This window comes from Mizuhopecten yessoensis, unplaced genomic scaffold (genome assembly GCF_002113885.1).
Source record: "Mizuhopecten yessoensis strain PY_sf001 unplaced genomic scaffold, ASM211388v2 scaffold431, whole genome shotgun sequence".
Taxonomy (NCBI): Eukaryota; Metazoa; Mollusca; class Bivalvia; order Pectinida; family Pectinidae; genus Mizuhopecten; species Mizuhopecten yessoensis.
The window spans coordinates 491528-516660 of record NW_018403543.1 but is presented as its reverse complement, the minus strand read 5'-3'; the positions used below and the strand labels follow the sequence as shown (position 1 = coordinate 516660).

The following is a 25133-nucleotide window of genomic DNA, read 5'->3' as shown; positions in this document are numbered from 1 at the left end:
GGTCAGGTGACCCAAAAAAGGAAGTATAATTTCCACATTGTGATATCATATGAATTTTAATAATAAAGAATAGAAGAATCTGTTTGAACAATCACATAAACTTACTTCTGTTCAGCATGTACTTTTTTGTTGTCATCATTTCCTGGACAAGAATCAGGGAAGGAAATGGATTCATTTTCTTTCGCTGCTACTGTTTTCATAGCATGTTTTTCTTTAAAATAAAACAGAAAGAATGACATTCCTCTTTCAACTCTAATACTGTGATTTCATACTATTAAATAAGAATCTTGTCAATTTGAAGCATATGAGTAAAATGTACATACAAGCAGTTACCCTTTTGTACATTCACATTGTCAAACACAATAATTTTACAAAGAAATAGTGAAATTGTAACAAATTACAAAATCAAACACTCTATTTGGGTCTCCTGGTTATGTCCTACTGTAAATGCTCTTTCATAACCCTGGATTAAAGACTTTCTAGAATAAGAGGCCAAAGGTGTCTGTATCACTCAACTATTACTTATAGATCCCCGTACCACCGTCAGAAACTGTAGCTATGCATCCGACACTTTTTGCAACATGACTATAGCTTAATTTGATAATCATTTTTTGAAAAGAAAACCATATTCCTTGCAGAACTTGTATGAAAAATGAGAAAGGTGAAACAAAATAAATTTAATCAACAACAGTGTTCCGAGTGTAAAAATTCAGAAGAGCTAGACCTGGATTTGAACCGTGGGCTGAAGATTCTAACTAACTGAGCTACCTGGTCAACAGAAGTGTCCTGGTCCAACTGTGCTCATGCAGATATATCCGTAACGAAATAAAGGGGATGTAATGTGTATATACAGAAAACCAGAGTGAAGTGGGACAGGGATCCTTAATGGTGTTGATAAAATATTTTCATACCAAAGTGCTGGTTTTAAAACATTTCAACTCTAGATTCTGGTTGGGACAATATATATAATTTTGTTAGCTTTTCGGCAAGCAAGCTTATCCTTAAAGGTCTTGTAGTTCTCAAGAACTCTTCCTTAAAATTTGGACACTCAATTTAACAAGATCTAAAGCACTAACATCCCGGCAAGCTGCAGGCCAACTATTATCATTCTAGCTCTCATGGTTTCTTGTACTGTAGATGACCTTATATTTATTTTTTCAAGTTTTCAGCATATATGGCCTGTGATCTAAAATTGTCAATGTTATCCATTTGAACAAATAATAATAATAATATTAATTTGAGGTTTTATATACCACTTTATCACAACCTAGTTCGTAGGTCATCTCAAAGCGGTTCACAAATTATTATCCGTTGTTATAGGGCCTTTGCAACCAGCCTATATCATTCTAACCTCCCTGGGGAGCATACAGCTGGTGCTGCCATTTCAGCGCTCACAGCTAGCATTCAACAATTCTAGCACTGCCCAACCACATACTCATTTACAGCTGAGTAGACTTGAACAAGCAGAGTAAAGTATCTTGCTCAAAGATACAATGCAACACAGTGCCGTGCTGTGACTCGAACCCGCAACCCTTCGGTCACGAGCCGGCGTCCTACCACTAGACCACCGTGCCTCCTGGCAAACACATGGACCTATCCAGCAATCAACAGGACACATTTCATTACTGGAGATGCCATGGTATGTTAAAAGATGTGGTTCCAAGATTTTAACACTTCATTCTCTGTGACCTTGAATGAAGATCAACATTCTTGAGAGAAGTTGTGAGAAGTTTTAAATACATTGACCAGAGTGTGGCCTTGTCACCAAGATCAATGTCGTTAATTGAATAAACTTGATAATCAAGCATCTTCACAACAGACAGATATGTATCACATGTAGACTTGATTTCAGTTCAATGTCATTATGATATGCCAGGCAAAAAAGTGCAATTTTCTAACCTTGAGATTTAGAAGATTTTCTTGAAGGTTTAGCTGTTGACAGTTTCTTTTTCAAAGTCTTCCTGCTCTTTGTACCTTCATTTGGTGTCAATACAGCTACAGGTGTTTTTACCTTCACTTTCGATAGACCTCTATTGGTTGGCGTTTTAGGGGTAGGTATTCCTGCAAAATCAGAATAACGTTTGCAAATATTGTGATGAAAATCCAAGTCCAAGTCCAAGTTATTGCACTTTTCAAGAGACAATGGCAGAAAGTCTTGTGAAAATTGCAAATTTTACTAAATGCCCAAGTTTTCTACACACATTACAAGTTTGAGTTAATATAAGTTCTTGTGATATTTAGTATCAAAGTATTAATGTAATTTCTTGTTATGCCTTAGCAAGACACCTATAGGGCCTGGATCGTTCACCTAGCTGCTATTTCATACTTTTGACTTAAGGGCTAAGAGGCTATATTGATATCATATCATGTATTTAAACAACATTGAATTTGAACAGCCTTCACTTAAATAAGCTACAGGCCAAATATCTTTATTCTAGGCATTATAATTCTTAAAAAAAGAAGTTTTTAAATTTTTCAACACATTTAACCCCTGTGACAATGAATATATATGAACATATATATATGAAGCGTTCTCATTAAAAGTTGGTTGCCGGTAAAAACAGCCTGGTATTCATCAAGTACGAACCTTGTAATTTTTTCTGCATATAGGTTATTATCATACCAATGTGAACACTCACGAACACAGTATTTTTTAAAACCTATTCTAAAAGTGAGGGAGAACACTGGTAAGGGCACATTTTGGGATATATGAGCCCTTCACTTCAGAAAGCTAAAGCCTGATTACATATACCGACTCAATGCCCTATGGTTTGTTGTAGGACTTGTACACATTTGACCTCTGTGGTCTTGCATCTGAATCCGGATAATTTACTTTGCTAAATTCGATAACTCCTTACCTCAGAAACCTTCTAATTGGTAAATTCTAGATTCAATGATTCATTTGTTGGTCAGTGGAAGATTGTATATAATTATTTACCCCTCTGACCTTGTTTGTAGGTCAAAGTCATTGAGTTTTACAAAACTATTAGCCCTTTTTGACCTTGGATGTTAGTCAAGGTATAGTTTATATATGAGAAATCCTGCTGCCCATCACCTCATCAAATTAATGGCCAAATATCATTTAATACAACAATTGTGATTTTTTTAAAAACATTTTTAATGCATCGACTTTGAAAGTGGGTTAACCCTTTCAACACTGTAGACCATAATGGACTCATCCATATCAATGCATGGTAGAGTCTACTAAAGTTACATAGGGGTGAAAGGGTTAAGGAAATATATTGAACAAATTTGACAGTGCTCAGCCCTTGCAAATAATATGTTCATTATCGTCACCCTGGATGTTTTAGTTCTTTTGAAGAAGATGTTTTAGATAAAAGATGGACTTTGGCACCAACAATTATATGCTTTTCATAATAAGTTCTTTGTAAATTTGATAGTGTTTCCTATTTTCTGTAAGATTGATAATCATGTCAAAAATAAAGGCATCTTTTGGTAAATTTGACAATTACTTGGGGAAACAATAACAAACTTTCACTGTCAAATAGCGAGATGGCTGCCTAGCAGCGTTCTTGTATATTAGGTTAGTCACAAAAGTAAACTTCCACATGGACCTACACGAATGGGAAATTCAAGGAAGATCTCTCTAAGATTTTCTGAGAAATAAGTTAACAAACCATAAATATCAAAATCTAAGATGGTTTTTGGCAGCCATCTTGTTTTTCTGATCAATTTCAAAATATACAAAGCACAAAAATGAACTAATGGCAACCTACCATGGGAGCGATCACAACAGCCCCTGCACACTATCTGATTATGTAAGCTATAAAATTGTCAATGACCAGATTGGTGACAGATACTGCATCACAAACCTACAGACATTCTAATATTTTTATGCAAGCCAAGCAAAAAATAAAAAAGACCTTTTGGTTTATTGTGTTTTAAAAGACCTTTTGGTTTATTGTGTTTTTCATTTTACCTGCAGATTTTTGATGAGCCTTTTTCGCCACATTTCCAAATCCCAGATTAATGCATGATACTGGCTCAGACACCTTAGATGAAATAGGACTGGATTTTTCATCACCAAGGGATACACCTTCGAGATCATCATCTGGACATGTTCCCTCCTCTGGTTCAGAGGTGTTGTTACCTATTCCCTGTGCCTGCAATGACTGCACATACTTCATAGCAATAGCTTGTGCTGGCTCCATCACAGAATTCTGGGAACTGTCTACAACAACAGCAACACATGGCACAGATACTTTCACCCTGGTAGGTTGTGCTGGCATGAAGAATTTTGGTAGACAATCCTGGTCTACAGATGGCTCTTGAAAAGTCCCAATCTCTTCATCCAGTTCATCATAGTTACTATCCTTTAAAATACACATGAATGTCGACTCTTAGTTATGAGCTCAGTAAAACAGTGTGGTAATATGACAGCACAGTACTTATATACACTTAAGAACAATTTAACCAAAGTAAAATCATGATAAACTAGATAATGTTTTTAAAACAGACACATACCATTGCTGCAACTATGATTGCAATAGAGCTACCATATTTGCCATAACTGGTGCCCAGGGAGCTTAAAAAATTGCCTTAAAGGGGGCATTTATTGGAATAATAGAATAGTTAATGAGTTATGATTGAAAAAAATATTCAACTTTATCCAGTTATAATCATCAAAGTACATTATAAACATTCTTATGAGGCCAGAGTACTGAAAATGAATTTGTTCATCCACTTCAAGTCCAGCCTTGTCACCAGACAGTCTATATAGTTTCAATTTCTCCCCAAAAAGGGAGGGGGTGCTTATAGGGGGAGGAGTGCTAATTATGGCAAATACAGTCAACTTAAAGTCTAACCAAAGAGATGAATGTTTAATGTAACCAAAGAAAATAAAGGTCACTGTGATCTGAATTTAATGTTTTGCTCTAGTACTCCAGATTGTATCTACATGACATTTGATGACTGTTGCACTTCTACTTTAAGAGTAATGGAGCTAAACACAAAGTCTAATTGAAATCAATGTCTTATGGTGTGTAGTACTTGCCAAGAAGTATCTGCATGGAAAGTTAGATGACTATGGGATATAGTTGCAATATTATAGAAATGAAGCTTAACACAGTCAAACCACACAAATAGAGCAAGTACTCCTTTAGATGTATTTGCTTATAAAGTTAAAGGACTGTTGGACTAATGTACTACGTCAGAGAAAGGGACCTAAATGCACTAAATGCAAAGTATTAACTAAGATGTCATATGGACAGATGTAGTTGGACTGATGTTAAAGGTCAGAAATCTTGATACATTTTATGGTTTCTAAAACTAAGAGCTTAGTATTTGTTATAGTGTTTAATAGTCAGGGAATATAAGTATGTTATTTTTTTGTGTCTATACACACTGGCAATTAGAACATCAGTCTTGAGTTTTACCCAAATTTCCTGTTCTTATCTGCAGTATTGACGTTTAAAACAAATGATTTTCCCTTAATGTATTCCAATAGGCTTTAAAAAATATTATATTTTCATTGCAGAAGGTTTTCAAAGCTATAAATACAATTTGTACTACTGAAACAATTTAGGAATAAAATGATAAAATGATTAACTTGTTGATAACATAAAAGTTTCAATACAAACCATTTCAAAATCTGGGCTGTCACTTGCTCTTACACATACTGAAGTGGTAGGTAAAGACACCTTTGTTTTTGAAGGCTGTAAAAGAATAAATATAGGAAAATGCAACAATATATGAATAAAGTGACCACTCCCAGATAAGTCAGTTATACTATAGTAACTAGAACTGTAAGCCACAGGCTAACATTTCATAACCCTACACCTCTTCAGCACTAAATTGTGGATTTAATAAGGTTATTGCTACCTTTTACAATAAACATACCTACCCGTTCATGTAGTGACATTCAATATGATGAATGTTAATCTTCAGATGTGTCTTTGATATATATGACAACAGAGAAATATATAGTTACATAAGCACAGGCTCACATGTAACATAGTATTGATGCCCAAAATTTCGAAGAAATCAGTTTATCAATGGAGAATTGCAAAGCTGTACAACACATCTGATAAAAGAGGCATAACATCTACAATATTCTTCATGACCAAACATAGCTTCACATATGTATTAATACCTAAACAAATGTCTAATGATGTTAAACAAACAAATGTCTAATGTCGTTAAACAAAGTAAAATTTCCAAAGAAAAACATTAAACTTTAGGAAAATATTGTTATAAGGTAGCAGTGTACAGTAGAGGGTTGTGGCCATGGGTGATATTTTTGTTAAATGGCTAACCCCTGTATAATGATATGTAAAAAAAATATAAAAATAAAACTGTACTAAAATTGGTATAAGCATGATGAAGTGGGCTATGTGAGCTTCACATTTGTAAAAAAGAAAGAAGATTTCTTTGGTTCGAGAATAAAATTTTGGCCATAATACGAAAGGGTGCGTACACATGAAAAGCTAGCTTTACAGGAGGTAAAATTTTGACAACAGCACACGACGCAAAATTGCAAAAAATCAAGTTCTACAATTTTACTGCGACCCAGATAATTCTGCAACCAGGTAGGTAATCTTTAATTTCAGACAGAGCTTAGGAAAAAAATTACTACTTGCGGGGGTCAAATTTTGGGTTAAAAATAGCATTTTTTGGCATTTTTTGGTAATTTTTGATGTGGTAACCATGGTTTTCACAAAAGTGACATACATAGAAAAAAGAGGTTTATACACTTCTCAGTACTTTATATGTATTGTAAATGTAATGCAGTTTACAAATATATATACATGTATACATGTGTTGTGTAGGGTAAATCCGCTGTGTTTACATTTCCTCGACATGTGCCTTGTTTATCAGAGTCGGGCCATTTCTACTGTACTCTGCTACCTAAATCTATTTGATTAATTATTTTATGATTCAGATAGAATTACCTTTTTGAACCATTTGTCACCGCCAAATGTTTGTACAGCAGCCTCTTCCATTCTCCACACACTGTCAAAGGTAAATGACACTATCTTACCCGAGACACCCGTTTGACTTGGATACAAAGTTGGAATTGGATTTATAAGCTCAACATCCAGATGATGACAGTCTTCTTCAGCTGCAAAACAAAACAAAATAAATTATGTTGAAATGGGGAGTTTGGAAGAAGAAAATTAATGTTTTAACATACATACATGTTTATGTGTCTGATTTTTTAGCAAAGGGCAATAACTCTATTATTAAGGGGCTGCAGTCCCTGAATACAGTACAGTGCACATCACCTTAGTATGACTGATGTACACACCAAGATTCATGATCCTAGCTTAACTGTAGGCAAAGTAATGCTCCGGACACAACATTTTACGAAAGGGCAATAACTCTGTTATTAAGGGGGTTGTGGGCCCGGAATTTGGTACCGTGCACATTGTCCATGTATGACTAATGTACAAACCAAGTGAAAGTTTCATGGTCCTGTCTTAAATGCGGGCAAAGTTATGCTCCATATACAACATTTTAGCCAAAAAGGGCAATGACTTTGTAAATAAGGGGTTGTGGGCCCTAAATTTGGTACAGTGCACATCACCTTAGTATGACTGATGTACACACCAAGATTCATGATCCTAGCTTTACTGTAGGCAAAGTTATGCTCCAAACACGAAGAGGACGGACGGACATAGCGGCAACTATATGCTCCCCACAAATATTTTTGGGGAGCATAAGAATTTGAAGTCATATTTGTGGATAGGATTTGTAATGAAAACTGTCAGAGATCATCAAAGATGCTGTTCTGGTTGGAATCTTGTGGAGCTAATAGACAGCCAACCATGAAGTTAAAAGCAAAGAATGAAGTTTTCTTCCACCTAGTCTTGTGTAAAACTCATGTGGATGTATCTGCACTCAGTGACCTTTACTACCACAATCAGAAAATGACATTTTACTGGAACATCACAATCAAAAGACCGTCAAATTGTAGCAACATCATTAAAGTAAAGGATTATTGGCACAGGCTTGTCCTCACGTCTTACTTAAATTGTATACAATGTTTTTTTTCTGTTATTTCCTACTACACGGCCTTAGTTTTTGTAAAGGTACGTAATCTAGAAATTTTCCTTAAAATTTAGTGTTGTATTTGCGTTGTCTTAATGAAGTGTTTTACCAAAACTTTGGAAAGATGTGAATTTATGGGAAATGAAAATTCTACTCCCTAGTGTAGAATGAAGTGTCAGAACCTTGGTCTCTGACCCTAATTCTTCACTTATGGGTAGATTATCCATATCCCTCATATCTATCTATGACAGACTGTATAAAAGAAACAGCAGTCTTTTCAAGATTCATTTTTATTTTGTAACGATAGAGGTTGGATATCAAAACCGTAAATTGTACTTGCCAGTTACTTTGTATCGCTGCACATCAGACTTCCAAACAGACAGGGTTTCCCAAGATCCGTCATCAGAAAAATCCTGTTTTTGAAATAAGAACACAATGGCAAAATATGTACTTGTTACAAGGAATGAGATTTGCCGAGGAATTAGATGACATCTTGTCTCAATAAAACAGTTGGCATAAAGATGGAAATATTAAAAAAATATTTTGTGTTACTGTTAATTGGGATATTTTTACTGTGGTTATTTTTTTGTTTGTTTTGCAAAAAGCTTCATATTTGCAAAAACCATACATATAAACATTTAACACCTGTAAAATAGCCCTTATGTCAGAGTACCAGATTACCTGAAATGTGTTTACAAAAGCTGACGAGGTCTCCCGCCTGTGGCAATAATCTAGACAGTTCTATTTTTGTAGTGAATACCTTTAATGCTGACACATTGATTCCATTATTTCTGTTTATTCTTCTTCACGATTATTGAAGAGCAACTATTTTTACGGTAGTCATATTTTTGTGCATAGACCAGTAAAAACAAAAAATGCAGTCATTTCTCCAGAAATTTGCAAAAATTAACCTACATGAAAATATCACAATATACACTGTAATTCATATAAAAATGTAAAAATTGCTTGATTCCACCATTATGTTCTCTTACAAATGGGACATCACACCAAAAGCAGCTCATAAATGTAATTTGTTTTAACTGATTGGAATTTAGTTGACAAACCTTTATTCTTTTTTGTTTTGTTTTTCAGAAAAGAAGTTTCTGAATTTAAATCAATTGAACATTAAATAAAAAAAAAATCATTTTAAGGAATTTATATATCTTGGTGTAGCTTGCCTTTATGAACACCTGTCTATTAAAACCACATGCCTATAACTTCCCACTTAAGATATGTCAATCATTTAAACTGCTGCCATATAGTACTATTTCTTTACCTGACTGCCCGCACTGTAATCTTCACAGAAAATTGTAAGTCTTCCACTTCCATAGTTGAAATCCACCCAAAAGTAATCATAACCAGGATCATTTGGTTTTTTAAGCTGAAAATAAATAAACAAAAAATGTTTAACTTGGAAAATAATTCCGTCAATACAATTTTGACCTCTTGACATAACAACATGTTTTTTGTTTTACAATTCAGAGTCTATTAAAAGCTTAGTCATACAATTGAAAACAAGGCATCACAAATGATACAAATCCCCTTGCATTCACACATAGTGTGCCATATATGTGAGGAAATGAATAGAACATTCAATGATGTAACCGTAACTGCTCTAGTGAGCAACTGCATCTGTTGAAGGTATTGTCATGGCAAACAATTGTACCAAGTTTCACGAAATTCCGTTGAGGAATGAAGTCGATAGAGCGATGACGAAGTGATTCTAGAAATAGTAATAGTGACCTTGAGCTTCCACACAGTAACCTGAAACACAAATTGTTCAAGGTATTGTCATACCAAACACTTGTATGAAGTTTCATGAAATTCTGTTTAGGAATGCAGTCGCTAGAGCGATGACAAAGTTTTTCTAAAAATAGTAACAGTGACCTTGACCTCCAACATAGAAACCTGTTCAACTTGTTCAAGGCATTGCCAAACCAAACACTTGTATGAAGTTTCATGAAATTCTGTTGAGGAATGAAGTCGTTAGAGTGATGACAAAGAGTGTAACGGACATAAATGCGACCTTGCTCAAGGCATTGTCATACCAAAATATTTCATTTCCCAGATCCCTATGTGGCACCAGTGTATCAAATGTAATTATTTCTCATTTCATCTGCTGGTGATGAAACCTGGGTTCTCTGGTTTACAAGACTGACACTCTACCGACTGAGCTAGAAATTTCTCCCTTAGCTTGTTGAGAAGACAGGAAGTGGTTACTCTTTAACAAGGGTGACATATATTTAATACATTGTTGATCAGTGAAACACACACAAGTATATGGGATAAACAGACACAAGGATTTGATGGTAGACCTTCAGAATAAAAGGTTAGTCATTCATTCGAATTTGTAATGATATTCATGCATGATCAGCAATTGTAACAGAAATTCCGATATTGGAATGACTACTTGTGATAGTATAACAAAATCAAGGCTTCAAGAACGTCATGTACATGTAGTGGTGATGCGGAAAAATATTATGGTTACCTCACGATCTCCAAGAAATGCAGAAATGCAGGGAATGGACCTCACTCTGAAAAGGACAATCACAATTTTATTACTATTCATGGTCTCATTTGACAATTACAAATTTTAAATCGTACCAAGAGGCCCATATATAGGTCTGAATTACATACAAATCAAATGTATATATTCAGGTCAGAAGCCAAGCACAGAACAAAATACTGTTAATGTTCATATTCCTGTATATTTGTAATTCATTAACCCTTTCACCCCTATGTTACTTTAGTAGACACTACCATGCATTGATGGGGACGCATCTATTCTGGTCTACGGTGGTGAAAGGGTTTTAAATAGGTTTTTTTTTTATACCAAAACTGGTCTAGAATCATCTTTATTCATTCTTTATATACATTTGGCCAGCACTATGGCTATACCCAAAGAGGTACAACCACATTGGTTTATATAAAATTGTACAGCGGAAAGTTGTGACAGTTGTGTAGAATCTTCATTACTTTTATGTAAGTATGATAGTTTTCCTTCATTTCTCTTCTTTTCTCTTATCTGTTGGATTGATTACCTAAGTCTTTTCAACAATTAATTTTCTTATCTGTTGGATTGATCAAGTCTTTTCAACAATTATTGTATCATGTAACTTTTGATTGAAAGTGCTCTTTCAAAGTGAGGTCATTGTTCATTAAGTTTACTTCTTTAGGGATAATGATAACAAACTCCAAAATGGCTGTCTGGTGGCCATCTTGTTTTTCTTATCAGTCCCAAAATAAAACATGTACAATTATGGACCATGAGGAACCTACATATAAAATCTAAGAAAAATCTCCCAGGCACTTTTTGATAAATAGCCATAGCAATAATTGTTAAAGGGCGGACAAACAACGGACCACAAATTTGATCAGCCCACCATCTGATGTACATGTGATGGGCTAAAAATGTGTAGTAGTATTTGGAGTGGTGATCATGATTTAAAGCTTCACCACTATTTTCCATATTAAGCGCCATCCTTCTGGTGTTTCGAAGTTTGAGAATAGATGTGCTATACATTTAAATTTATAAATACCAGAGTTCTTACCTTTGTTTCTGACTTGCTTACCTTTGTTTCTGACTTGCATCACTGTTGTAATCATTCAGAAAAGTTCTGCAATCCTGGAATTACAATGTAAAACTCACTTATTATATCAATAATACTAGGCAAGCAGCAGTAATGATTTCTTCATTTACCAAGATGTATACCTATCTCAGGAACATCCTTTTGTAAATAAAGTGTCCTAATAGAGAAAAGGGCACTTTTTCCAATGTTTGACATCTGAGAGGTCAATATAAAGATCACAGTGACTTGCTTTAAGTACAGTGAATCAATTCTGTCATCTCAAGATACATCTGTATGCCTACTTTGGTTACTTCAAGACAAGTATAGAAGAACTGAGATCAAATGTTAATGTGTGTCACAGTGACCTACTTTTCGTGAATTGAAGATGTACTTGATGATACCAACTTGTTCCATAACTAGAAAATGTCTATAAAACATAAATGCCCCCCCCATGTGAAATTAGTTTCAGTGTTCTATAAAAAGTTACAACCACTTTGATCTTGATACCCTGAAACATGCACACACACAAGGTACTACACTTAAAGTTGATAAGTTGATTTTAATATTCATATGTTTTTTCCTGTATGTTATTACCATCCTGAACCACAAGGATGTAGAGGTATACCCATACTTGACCTTTATATAAAGTTTTACCAAAATCTGTGAAAGAATGAAGTTGACCAAAATCTGTGGAAGAATGAAGTTGATAAGTGTTTAAATTGAATCAGTTGATGATTTTCTATATATAGCAAGTGTGACCTTGGCCTTGACCTTGGATCCCTTAAACACAATGATGTCCCAAGTATACTCATACTTGACCTTTGTATAAAGTTTGACCAATATCTGTCAAAGAATGAAGTTGCTAAGTGTTTACATTGAATCGAAACAGGTGTTTACATTGAATCGCGACGGGACGGACATGGGCAACACTATATGCCCCTCCATTTTATGGTGGGGGCATAATAAAATAGACTTCCCTCCATTTTATGGTGGGGGCATAATAAAATAGTAAGACTAAAGATATACCTGGACAAACCTTTTAAAAGGTTAAGGTCAAAGGTCCAAGCATAGGTCACAGTGACCTATTTCTCAAACTTTGAACTCTGCCATCCCAAGATGTACTTGCATACCAAATATGGTTACTCCAGGTCAAATAGTACAGAAGATATACCCCAGACAAACCTTTCCAAAGCTGGAAGTCAAAGGTATAAGAAAAGGTCACAGAGACCTACATCCTGAACTCAGCACAGTGACCTGGTGTTAAGATGTGACACACTACCTGAACATGATGTAACTATATTGATCTAATAAATTCTGATATCCGTTCATGAAACAGCAGCTGAGATATGGTCTTGGAACCATTATTTTAGTACTTAAGGTCAAGGTAAAAGGACAAACTGAGGTAACAGTGACATGGTTTTAGCATGTGATACACCGCCTTCCCATGCACAAAATTTGTGAAAAAATGGCAGAGATTTGCTCCGAAAACCACAATGAGCATGAATGTACACACCCACAAGGATAAAGCAAATACTATTTACCCCAACTTCCATCAGAGGTATACAAAATTTCAGAAACCCCAATGTATGTATAAAACTTGTATTTCTTTGCCAAAAGATGATTGATGCACATTTATAAGGGCAGGTGTCCTTAAATATTACATTATCAAAATGACTTGGCGAGATTCCAGAAATAAAAGTGGGATTCTGATTTTATTAAAATTTTAACAAAATTCAATTAAATTATATGAATACTTACGGTTTCAAAATCTTGGTCCTTGATAGCAAGGAATTGTTCCAATAACAATGCATCACTGAACAAAAGCTTGCCATACTTCAGACGAAATTTCTTTGGAATAATCCTGAATAAGCATTCAATCAACCCAACCTGGTACTCATAGTCTGAAAATTAACCGTGGTATTTCAATCTTTTATAACATTCAACTACTTTTTATCTATATTCTTTTATAAATACAAATTGATTAATTTAAAATAATATTTAAAAGTTATGGAGGTATATATATGTATTAAATCATTCAGCATTTTAAGCTAGAAAAAAATGTGGAAAAAAAATCGACTTCAATTATGCTTTGATCTTTCAAGTATTATGAAAAATTATAATATGTTCAAAGACCTACCACCAACAGTATCCAACTGTCTCCCAAACTTTACACTGAAATAGGAAATTCAATCAAAATTCACTAATGTGATTATTTTCTTAAACAAAACATGAATCACATGAACAACAATGAAATAATTGGGATAACATGTACATCACTTAATACTTTTAATGAATCAAGTTCAAAATGCTTCATTTTCTATGAATAAATATATACACACATTGTATTAAATAAATCTGTAAGATTATGGTAAGGAAATAAATCAAAGCACTGAGGAATTGTTGAAATGTAAGTGAAACTTAAACTGTAATCAAAAGACTACTGTCTCACATAAAAACAGAAGGCAATAAAAACTTTTTAAAGAACTCGTCTGCCAGGCAAGTGACCTTCTGGAATGAACTTATGCGGATTGCAATTTCACTTGATATTATCACTGAATTTTAGCATGTTTCATTGTAAACCAGTCTGGCATTGCATCATTCAGAAGTAAATAATTAGATTTAGGAGCATAAAAAAAGGAAACGTAGCATTATATAGTTTAAAAAGGCATCTACTTATGATCCGCTAGCACTGATCTTCAAACATAGCCAAAATAAAATGTGAGCCAGAGGCTAACTAATACCCTCTTCACCTGTAAACTAGAACTGTAAGCCAAAGGCTAACTAATACCCTCCACTCCTATATAAACCAGAACTGTAAGCTAAAGGCTAACTAAGGCAAAGCATTGCAAAGCAATTCAGTCTTTCACCAATAATGATTTCTTCATTGACCAAGCTGTACACTTATTTAAGCATACATAGCTAGGTCACTGACATATATATTTCCTCTACTCCATCCCAATGCCAAAACATACTAATTACTTGCAAACCAAATCTTATTAGCCCAGATGAACCAGTTTTACAGAAATCATCCTAGTAGTTAAGGAAGAATTGTCAGGACAAAGATTTTTATCAAAGATCGTTTCCTTCATCGCGAAAGCCCGGGCCAAGTTAAGGTTGGCCCGATGAGCCCCATACTCCCCAGGATGACTGACCTCAGGCGCGCCCTCCTAGGTATCCTCAAAATGGCCACCAGAACCAACCCCCACCTATCTATCCTATTTAGCACTATAACCTCAGGAGCCCCATAAACATTCCCCTATCGAACCTTGGCAAGTCAAGACATTCCCTTGGCCAAAATCCCTCATCCTATCTTGTAAGTCCAATACATCTCAAATCCCCCCCCCCCCCGGCTTCCCATATAGTTTCACTGTGACATCCTCCAACCCAAAATTAATATGAAATCTCTCTCCCCTGTCTGTTGCAAGGAGCCCCCTTCCCCAACCTACTTATGAAACTATGCCCTATAACCACTACTTTCCCTGACACCTGTCGATTCATCTTGATTTGTAGCCTACAAAATATAATTGTAAGTATATATAAGTACATGTAACAAAAAGGACCCCAAGAATAATTTCTATGCATAAATGTATACCTAAATATAAACATCCTACATTTTACACAATATGTAATTGTCTTTCACAATTTGCCACTGGCACTGATCTTCCGGGCAGTTAATTAATTACCTAAACATTGGACATTTCAGTACTTTTTTTGTAAAGATAACAAAATGCTGAATAATCTTGAAATATAAAACAATTGAATAATGGGTTGAAACTTTAGATCAAAAATTGTGTGAAAATTTTCTTATTAATTTATGAAACCTTCATAGTTAAGAAACTTGAGAAAGATCCATAAAATACTTTTTGAGAGCAAGTGATAACTGATGATGGTGGGCTTTACAATAATACTACAATGTATTTCAAACAGATGTCCAAATTTCAGTCCTGGATAAAAGCTTTTCTATGGGTTGGCAGAAGCCATGATCCATCAACGATGTTTTGATCTGATTTGCAGTCATTTCCCATATATACAATGCATTGATTGGAAGACCAAATTTTCTGTTCATCATATGTCTTCATCATAAACAAAAGAAACCCTATCCCCTACCAAATTTTCAACATTTTACCTTAATTACATATAGTATTCCATTTTACCTTGTTACTACAACTGAAATTGTTAAATCCATATAAAGGAAGCTTTTTACTTCAAATATAAAAGCATTGGAAAACTATTTAATTAGAATATCCTTTGTTGCACAGATTATAATTGAATGACAAAATATTCTGAACACATTTTTTATTGTGGTTAAACATCAAGACATTAAATTCTGAAATAGTCCAGCTGCATGGTCTTAATTACCTTTATTGCCACATAACGGTTATAAAAACTTACAATTTACAAATATAAACTGCATGACTACCATTCGAATGATGCATTTCAATTTCTACAGTCTGCATTACCACACAGAAAAATACACTAACATATACCCCATCTCAAGTGCACAATTATAGTTACAAAACAAACAACGATGCACATACTCCTTAAAAGACCTAAGCTGTTAAATAGGCACTAAACTAAAAATAACATACATGTACAAACTGAACCTTACAATGAATAAAGGGGCATAACTCTTGGGATGATAAAATTAGCCGAAGTCACACGATATACACGGCCTATACTTTTACATATATCCTCACACAACTAAATCAGCCAATCAGCAAGTGTTTCATACGTTTGTAGTTCCTATCTGAAATTAGTTCCGGCTTTTTACTGGACCACTGAAGGAGTTTAATAAGGAACTGATGACAGATTTTTAGATAAATGAAATGTTCAGGTTTTTCACTTTTGAAAAATATATACTTTTGATATATTTCCATGTCTGTGTGCGAATTTGCACAGGGGCAAAATGTCTGGGGGCGTTTCTGTTTTGGGTCACCGGTTTTGCTTGTAAACTTCCGGTTGTCAACTTCTTGGCGCTTTGACACTCCAATATGCCACTAAACCTACCAATAAAGTCATTTTGTAGCCTTTGCAAGGTATGTATTCATGAATCTAGACAGTTGTCACTAGTTTTGAACTTCAAATATTAAAGTTATTAGCTAAAATGTTTGGTAATAACATATAGTAAATGATTTAGTTGTGAGAGTCCTAAACGACATTAGCTGTTAAGGAACCTTATCCCACTGCACTGTGTTTTTCCTATATACAGTTACCTCCCCTTAATTTCCCTTTCGATATAATTGAAGCACAGTTGGACAAGGACGCTTCTGTTATCTAGGTAGGATAATTAGCTAGAGCGATGGCATATCAATCCGAAGTCCATGGTTTGATTCCCGGGCTAGCCCTGCCGAAGATCTTATTTTGTTTATTTCTTCTTTATTATTTCTCATTGAAGTTCCGCAAGATAATTTTTCTTTTCTTTTTCAAAATTATTTGTCAAAGTTATAGCCTTGCCTGAAATAACAGTTTCCAATGGTTAGTTACAGTTTTTGGCAGTGGTATGGGGGAACCTTAATAGGACACTAATTAATTGTTTTGGGATTGCCTCCCTTTGCCCATATTCCAATTCATCATAAACAATTAAAACAAACAAAAACCCCGATTGCTATTTAGTTACAGAAAGATTTTCCTCAAACATTGACCCTTGCCTGTGTGTTGATCAACATTCATCAGAATCTGGTCATATTTGATACTACATGTAGCTATTGTGCAGAAACTTTCAACAAATCACACCATAGTAAATGCTATATTGAATAATTATGTATGGACTTAACTCTACTTCAAATTTATCCTTAGATATTAAATATTGTGCATGCTGATAAAATTTCATACAATATTAAACCAAGTTAGATTGCAGTAACTTAAGAGTGGACAAAGAGACAGACAGAAAGATGAATCGATGCATGCACCCTATACCATTATCGTCTCTTTATCAAAATTTTGAAGAGTACATGTATATAGGGTCTGGTACAGGAACCCATTTATCTTTATTTTCCCAATTGGATTAAAAAGCATGCATGCATGTTTATACAAGTTCCCAGTCATTATATGGGCAATGTTCTAATTATCACCATCAATGAAGGAGCCTTCAAAATACACAAATAATGAAATTTGAATCTGAATAAACAAAAATACTGAAAATTGCGTTGTTTCTTTATTGCTTTACATTTTACTGCAAGAAACAGCTAGAGGAAAACTTATTGCTATAATCATATTGCAGGTTTTTTCCCCATCAAACTTACGACATTTTCCCAAACCAGTAAATGTGGGAACACTGATGATAATTCTCCCAAATACGGATGATATTTTTCCTGCTCAGGGGCCCTTTCCCAAAATAGCTGGCAAAACCCCTGATATACAAAGGTCATAACAATGATAGGGATTGAACTTTGACTTACATTAGCTTCTCAAAGACTGCATGTGTCAACAAACTTTCTTTCGTACTATTTGGGCAGTTTTCCAGTAACACATTGGTTAATTTGAGGATCTGAAATCATAAATAAAAGCTTTAAGCAAATATTTCGGCAGAGGAAGTTATAAATTCAATCATTTTATTTTAAATTCAAATTTAATATGACAAGTTTCATTTTGAAATCAAATTAATTCACTTCTAATGCTGTTAAAGATAATTAAATTAACATTAACATTTAATGCAAGTTTCCTATTACAAGGGTATACTAATACTCTAGGGCTTCCTGGCATTTTGAATGTTTAATAAAAACACATAGTAAACATGTATGTTATGACACAAAGTCACGACTTATCTACATTTTATGACAGCAGTATTCAGGACTGGACAAAGAAAAGTTGCCTTAAATATTAACGTGAACAGAAAACCTAGGGAGACACTAGAAAGCATATCTTCCTGTACAGCTGACAGTGTACAGTGGGACTGAATCAATAATATATACATATGCAAGACCACACACTTGTGGTTTTCTAACGAATCAGAAAGCATGAGTTTATTGCGCGGATGAATATATACGTCCGCGCAATATATGAGTGCTTTCTGATTCGTTGAAAAAACACAAGTGTGTAGTCTTCCTTTTATCACATACCTTTCGTATTTGGTAGAGATCGATACAAAGATTTTATAAACTTTGATATTTTTTGCAAATACCGGGAACTTTTCAGTTCGCCATGACAAGGGGATTCCCATAAAAAAAGTAGTTCCGGCTAGTAGGTAAATACAACATTCCGTATTGCACATGTGCAATACAGAACGTTGTATTTCATGGTCTGACAATTGCTTGTATTACTATAACAAGATTCAACAGGTATGTGATGAATTATTTTATTTAATCCTAAAATTAAATATTAAGATTAAAAACCATAACTTTACAAGAATAATTACATGTTACTTTTCTGTTTTTACCATTTAAGTTGATTCTTACCTCAACTTTAAAGCCAAATGAGACATCTCCTCTGGTGATTAGCTCCAAAATTTGGACAATGCAGCTGGATACGACTTCAGATTTGACTAAAAATATATATAGTATTATATACTGTATTATTACTGAATTTTATGACATTAACATGCATCATTTCAGGGGTCGACACTAACACTAGTCTGCTAGTCCTCGACTAGTAGATTTCAGCAAGGACAAGTGAATCACCTAACCTAACTGGTCCTTTGGACTTTTGAAAAATATGATTATAATATAAGAATATTTCTTTTTAAAATTTAGAAAACAGCTTAAAACAAGATATATTGCATGATAATTGTTAAACTTTTCCTTAAACTTCACCATATTTTTATGGAAGTAATTATTTAGTCCCCTACATTAATTAAAATACATTGAAAAAAAAACATGTTTCCACATCAAGTTTCATGCTTACAATTAGAGTTGTTCCAGCTTGGCCATGAATGAAATTGACATTAACAAAAAGACAATGCATGAACTTTACAAATTCTTATTTACCATACCTCATCAGTCCAACTTATTGACAATTCAAATCAGGACATGGACACCCAACAATTGTCTGTGATAGGTGTAGGTATGAACCGATGGTCATTTTACAAACCTATTAAGATTTCTTAAATTCTGGATGAATCTTCATTCATTGACAAACACAATACAAAAAACCCTATTTCTCGGTATCAAAATACAACATATTTTCTGTTATTTTATAAACCATGTTCATTGATGAATATATCGTCTAAATGTTAATTTTCTTTTTTGACTTTCTCTGGATTTTTGTTCATTTGTGTATTACCTTGACCAAAACAGCATTGAATTTGGAAAATGCTAGATACCAATCATGAATGATTTAAAGAAAGTTTTCAACGTAGCTCGAGTAAAAATGACATGTGTTCAGGAATAAAAAAAATCACCTTTGCAGAAATGATTGATAGAGACCACATGTACACATGTACACCTGTTTAACAGACAATTTTTTTTTACAAACCTGTGGGTGACAGATCAGCAACGTTCTGAAAGAAAGAAATTAAGAAACTTTTTATTACAGTTCATAAATAACTGCATGAAGACATGCCTCAAGCAATTAAAGCAAGCCTTAGTCATAGGACCAGAACAGCAGTGGGGCATTTTAAAGTTTAAAACTTCTTATTGATTCATAACAAAAGCACAACAATTTTAGTATTGCTTTCCCTGAATATGGACTTACAGTGTCCTTTTCTTTTGTATAGACTACATGTATGCATGCACGGACAAATTAAGGGAAAATAAATGCAACTGTTTACAATTTGTATATCATACTTACATTTATTATATTTACAAACTCCAATGTGTCACTGATGAAATTGCCACAAAATCTACATTTGCTGATGTGGTTGAATATCTGAAATATCAGTCAAAAAACACAAATACAAAGACAAGATACACAAGCTAGCTATATTGTGGCAAAATAAAATTTCAGATTTTTCCATCATTTTCTAAGAGTTATCTCCCCTGAAAAGATAAAAATCTTAGATATGTATATATCATCTAATCAATTTTGAAATAGATGCAACATGAATTAGTTTCTAGTTTTAGTATGTTTAACATAACTTCCAATGGATCATATGCATTACATGCATGCATCTAACCATAGAAATAATGGGCCGGGTGTAGATGTTAAATAACATTTGACAGATAAACCAGTTTCCAATAAAGGGAAACTGGACAAAAACAGAGAAGTAATTTACTAGACATTTTGTGTCTATAAAGAAGCAAGGATACTGGAAACAATGGCATTACATAATAATTATCTGCATAAAAATAATACAAATTTTAAGAGCTTATGGACATTTAAAGTGTTTTTCTCACCAGATTAATCTGCTGCAGAATCTCCTGGAGTTGATGATCACTTATTTGCTCCTGCCCTACAGAGCAAATCCTATTGATAATTTGTCTTAGCTTGCCAATTTTCAGTGCAAGACCTTCCATGTCAGCAATTTCAACCAACCTGTAAATCAAAAAGATAATCTTGTTTTGGAAATATATTACATGTAGAAACAAATGATATTAGAGGTATAACACATACAGCTAAATGAAAAGAGGTAAACTATTTTGTTAAAATTTAAATTGATCAAGATCAATTTGTTCATTTTGGCCAAACTAATTCAATCTAAATAAATGTACAATTTTATTATCCTGATGCCTAAGACAAGTAGTAGATTATATGTGTTCTTAGTTCTTTTTTTCTATGTGTACTATGAAAATATAGGTTGGTAAGTAGAATTTTTTCAAAAATCTGCCTGCAGGCTAGTACTGTACTCTAAATAGAAAATGATTTCATAATTGTTTATCATTTTTGTTCAGTTCATCTTTATTCATTCATTTTAAGCAGTTACAAAAGAGTTTTCTTTTAACATTTTGTTGTGTAACCACAAAAAAGTTTCAATGCATGGTTATATTTTTTGGCAGTCAAACAGGGATCCTTAATTGTCATCAGATAAACATGAAGATATAAGTGTACCTATCAGTAGTGTACACGCTTTTTAAGTCCAAAATTAAAGTAATAGCTTTTGAATAATTCTATTATTCTGACCTATAATTTCATAGTAAAATTTTTTTTGCAAGATATACTTGCATCAGTCAGCATTGAAATTGTTCATCCCTGACTGCCATTTTGATAATTTTGTACATTATGAAAGCACCTGCAGTTCTTTTTTCTTGTCTTTTAACAAAATAAAAACTTCTATAATGCCTGTAAAAACTCCACTTCATTAGCCTAAATCTGAGTGAAAGACAGTGTAGTAATATATATTCAATTGATAGCACACTACGAGTCATTGAAAAAATAAGCAAACAGCACACCTGAACAGCCTCCAACATACACATATATAGCACCCCATGTCTAGAATAAAAACAGGGGCTTGTCCTTTGCAAACTGTGCTACTATAGGGACGGAGGACATAATTGCAAGTAAATTAGTTAAGAAAAATGTGCATTTTTGGGTGGTTTTTGATTAATTAAAACTGTTTAAAAGATTTGGAGATTTAAATATATTTGGTACGAGTTTATTATTGTAACAGGAAAGAGAGTAGTGCTCAGCTTCCACTGGCAGTGGCACCAACATGGGGATCAAACCTGTGACCCAAGACTTCCTAGTCGGATGCTAAAGGGTAAATTTCTTCTAGCACGATGCTATAAGTAGAAGAAGGTGACCGTAATCCTATGTACCATTATATAAATCTGCCACACGACAATAGCTGAGTGAAACTATAGGCCAGAGAATTGGCAGAGATAATGTAAAAGTTAACAATATAATTTAATCCGATAAATAAGCTATGGTGAAAAAAATGGATATTTGTTAATTGTAAGAGTATTTTGTTGGCGGTGAGATCTGTCTGTAGGAAATAGGATTGATTGCGAGTGACGTAAGATGTACATGTAAGGACAGTAAGAAGTTTCCGTACAGTTTTGTGGGAGCTAGAGGATTTAAGCATGTCCATTAGCTATATAATATTTAATACATGTTTAAACACCATATTAGTATGTCCAGCACCTGTTAATTTAAGGAGTAGATCTACTAGAGTTATACTTTAACCATGTGTCAAAGTAATTAGTACAGTAGTTTTAAATGAGAGATACACTGTGATACAGACCTACCAGTTACCTTTCTAGATTTAAATTAATTGGAAATATAATTAACCAATGTCAAACGTTTTATTAAATGATTTATTGTTTATTCAAAATAGAAACCTTAGTAACCTCAGACTTGTCATGATGTAAAGTCAAGTTTACAAGAAATCTTTGGCTGGGCCTAACTGTAAATAATTTGACTATTTCTCCTGCCAATAAATCACAGATTTATAAAAGAAAGGTTCTATTTAAATAATGACATCTAATAAAGTATGTAGCAACTATTGTGATTGATGTCCAATGCTTACTGACGTGCACAAACTGGAATATCACAGGCTTCTAATCTGCATTCGACATCATACACTCAAAAGTCTCCTAAAATCCAAATAAGCGTGGAGTAATAAGAGATATAATTTGTTTTAGAAAGCGATAGCCAATATTTGGGCAGTGAACTATAAAACGTACACAATGTCATTAAAATTCAATGGCCCATCAGATTTCAGATGTCATTGTGTCGACCTCACTTCAATGCAGCGGGTTATGTCTGTTCAACCATTCAATGGAAACTGGGCAACACTGACGCCTGTCTTTTACTACAATATTCTGCTACCAGTGAGCGCTGACCGAAGCAAATATTGGAAAAACCAAAAATTATACTGTAAACTTCCAATAATCCCAATAAAATTCTTACCATTACGATATTTTATGATATCATCTACGGACAATTTCTTTTCGAGCAGACGATGGTGGGCTTTCCTCCAGGTGGTGACCTCTGACCCGTTACCTGACGTCACATGGCGCGAAGCTGTCACCCACACCGAGCACATGTCTTTCCCAAAATGTAAACACAGATGTAAACAAATAGACCCGGTCGGGTTTCTAGGATTACTCTAACTTCGCGAAATATCTAACTGATAATTTTAATTTTTGAAGACAAAAGAAACTAAAAACCTTATAAATATGTCGTTTACTGCCACATAAATGCCAATCATGCAAATAATAGCGCAGTAGAGGCTATATAGGACTATGCCAGCTGAATTCGTACCACACGAAATTCAGTCGCTTCGTGCTCGCCCGATACATAAAGGATTTATGAATTTATGTGAAAATTGAATTTAAAAATCCTTAAATTATTTTAAATAAATTAAAATATAGTTAATTTGGTATTAAAACACTGAAATTCTATCTCAAATACGCAATTCCTGCACGTTTTCATTACATTTCTACAGTCAAAATGCTAAAATTTCCCGCTAAAACTCTTCCTACCAACAAGACGCTATCCTATTGTTACAGGCAGTCAACAGCGCCATCCGGCGACAACAATGGGAACAATTGAAAAGGAAGGTGGGTTACTCTAATCGTCATTTCTGCCTGTGCAGAGTAAGGAGTGATGCTCCTCTGACAGAAATCGCACATACGTTTTGAAATTGAGTAATAATTCCAAAATAAAGTTAATCCTACATGAAAATAATTTATTTTTATGACATGAATAAGGTATCATAAAGAGACAGGCGCCATGAGCGCTGTTGATGTCATATTAAGTTTAAAACTCTCCGTTTCTGTCATCACCTGGCCTCACCATCGCCACTTTTTCATTGCAGCAACGGTGGTTTCATTGATTTATATTTATCGTTTTACTTTAATTTCAAGCTGGCTTGATTATCCAAAAGTTAAATAAGGTGCATATTGTCGTTTTTCCTTGGAACGCAGATGCAGCTGTTTTTCCGTTATGTAAAAGAAAGCTTTGCATCACGGAAAGCTAGCGCCCTATTCCCTTCCTCTTTTGTTCAAACTTTTTGAAATTTTGTTGCGTGTAATGTCCGATTATTTGGGATAATTATAAGGGAATAATAGACAAAAACGATACAGGGTATTTGTTAGATGACTGGGTATTGTTTGTACGAGGCGCCAGGCACATGATGGAGAGTTTGAGACCGTTTGGCAGGTGAGAGAACTACACAAAGAGGTAACGGTGGAAAAATTGAAGACAAGTACACAAAATAAATGTTATATGCAAACTCCACAGATGATTTATTGCTACTTGAGGGACATTTCAAAACAAAGAGTCACAAAGCAAGAAAAAAATGGTTCTGGGATGTTTGACAGAGGAGGAGTGTCTAAAGGGTTAAGGGGCTTTCCTGTAAGTGGCAGTTGCAAACTGGGATGCTACATTTCGTAAGAGGCGATCGGTAGCATGTATTACGAAACGGATGATATCATTAACCAATAACAAAATCCAAACTACCCATATCATGCAGCCGGCAAGCCCGCACCTGGGCTCTTCAGGCTAACTAAAAAAAACGTTTCTTGGTTGCGAAAAAACCAACCCGCATGTTTCCTAGTACCCTCGACACTCCATACTCCGAAGTGCCATGCGTGTCTTAACAGGTACCACGTGCTACCCCACCCGCAGACAAGCCAACATGGACCCAGATTCAACAAAAACCGACAAAAGTACATCTTGACTGGGATACAATCCCTCTAATGCATTTACATAAGATTACAACCAAATCGAAGCCAGCTA

General features: G+C 34.3%; 1 protein-coding gene across 3 annotated transcripts in view; it reads right to left on the bottom strand.

The window, feature by feature from the left end:
* Positions 1-23386, bottom strand: part of LOC110448822 — a 44159-nt gene extending 20773 nt beyond the window's left edge. For 2 of the 3 annotated variants that reach the window (XR_002462785.1, XM_021495271.1), the window contains exons 1-17: positions 23301-23386; positions 20849-20987; positions 20304-20381; positions 19989-20013; positions 18974-19059; positions 17978-18066; positions 13717-13751; positions 13338-13480; positions 11583-11635; positions 10499-10544; positions 9287-9391; positions 8351-8423; positions 6912-7081; positions 5601-5675; positions 3941-4334; positions 1900-2061; positions 106-211 (exon numbers count right to left, since the gene is read on the bottom strand). Coding sequence is in view for 2 of the 3 variants with exons in the window: in XM_021495271.1 (XP_021350946.1) it covers positions 106-211; positions 1900-2061; positions 3941-4334; positions 5601-5675; positions 6912-7081; positions 8351-8423; positions 9287-9391; positions 10499-10544; positions 11583-11635; positions 13338-13480; positions 13717-13751; positions 17978-18066; positions 18974-19059; positions 19989-20013; positions 20304-20381; positions 20849-20968 (1760 nt within the window). In the remaining variant the exon portion in view is untranslated. Of the gene's footprint in view, positions 1-105; positions 212-1899; positions 2062-3940; positions 4335-5600; positions 5676-6911; positions 7082-8350; positions 8424-9286; positions 9392-10498; positions 10545-11582; positions 11636-13337; positions 13481-13716; positions 13752-17977; positions 18067-18973; positions 19060-19988; positions 20014-20303; positions 20382-20848; positions 20988-22917; positions 22981-23300 lie in introns of those variants that run through there. The other variant, XM_021495280.1, reaches the window with a different exon arrangement.
* Between the last annotated feature and the right edge of the window lie 1747 nt (positions 23387-25133).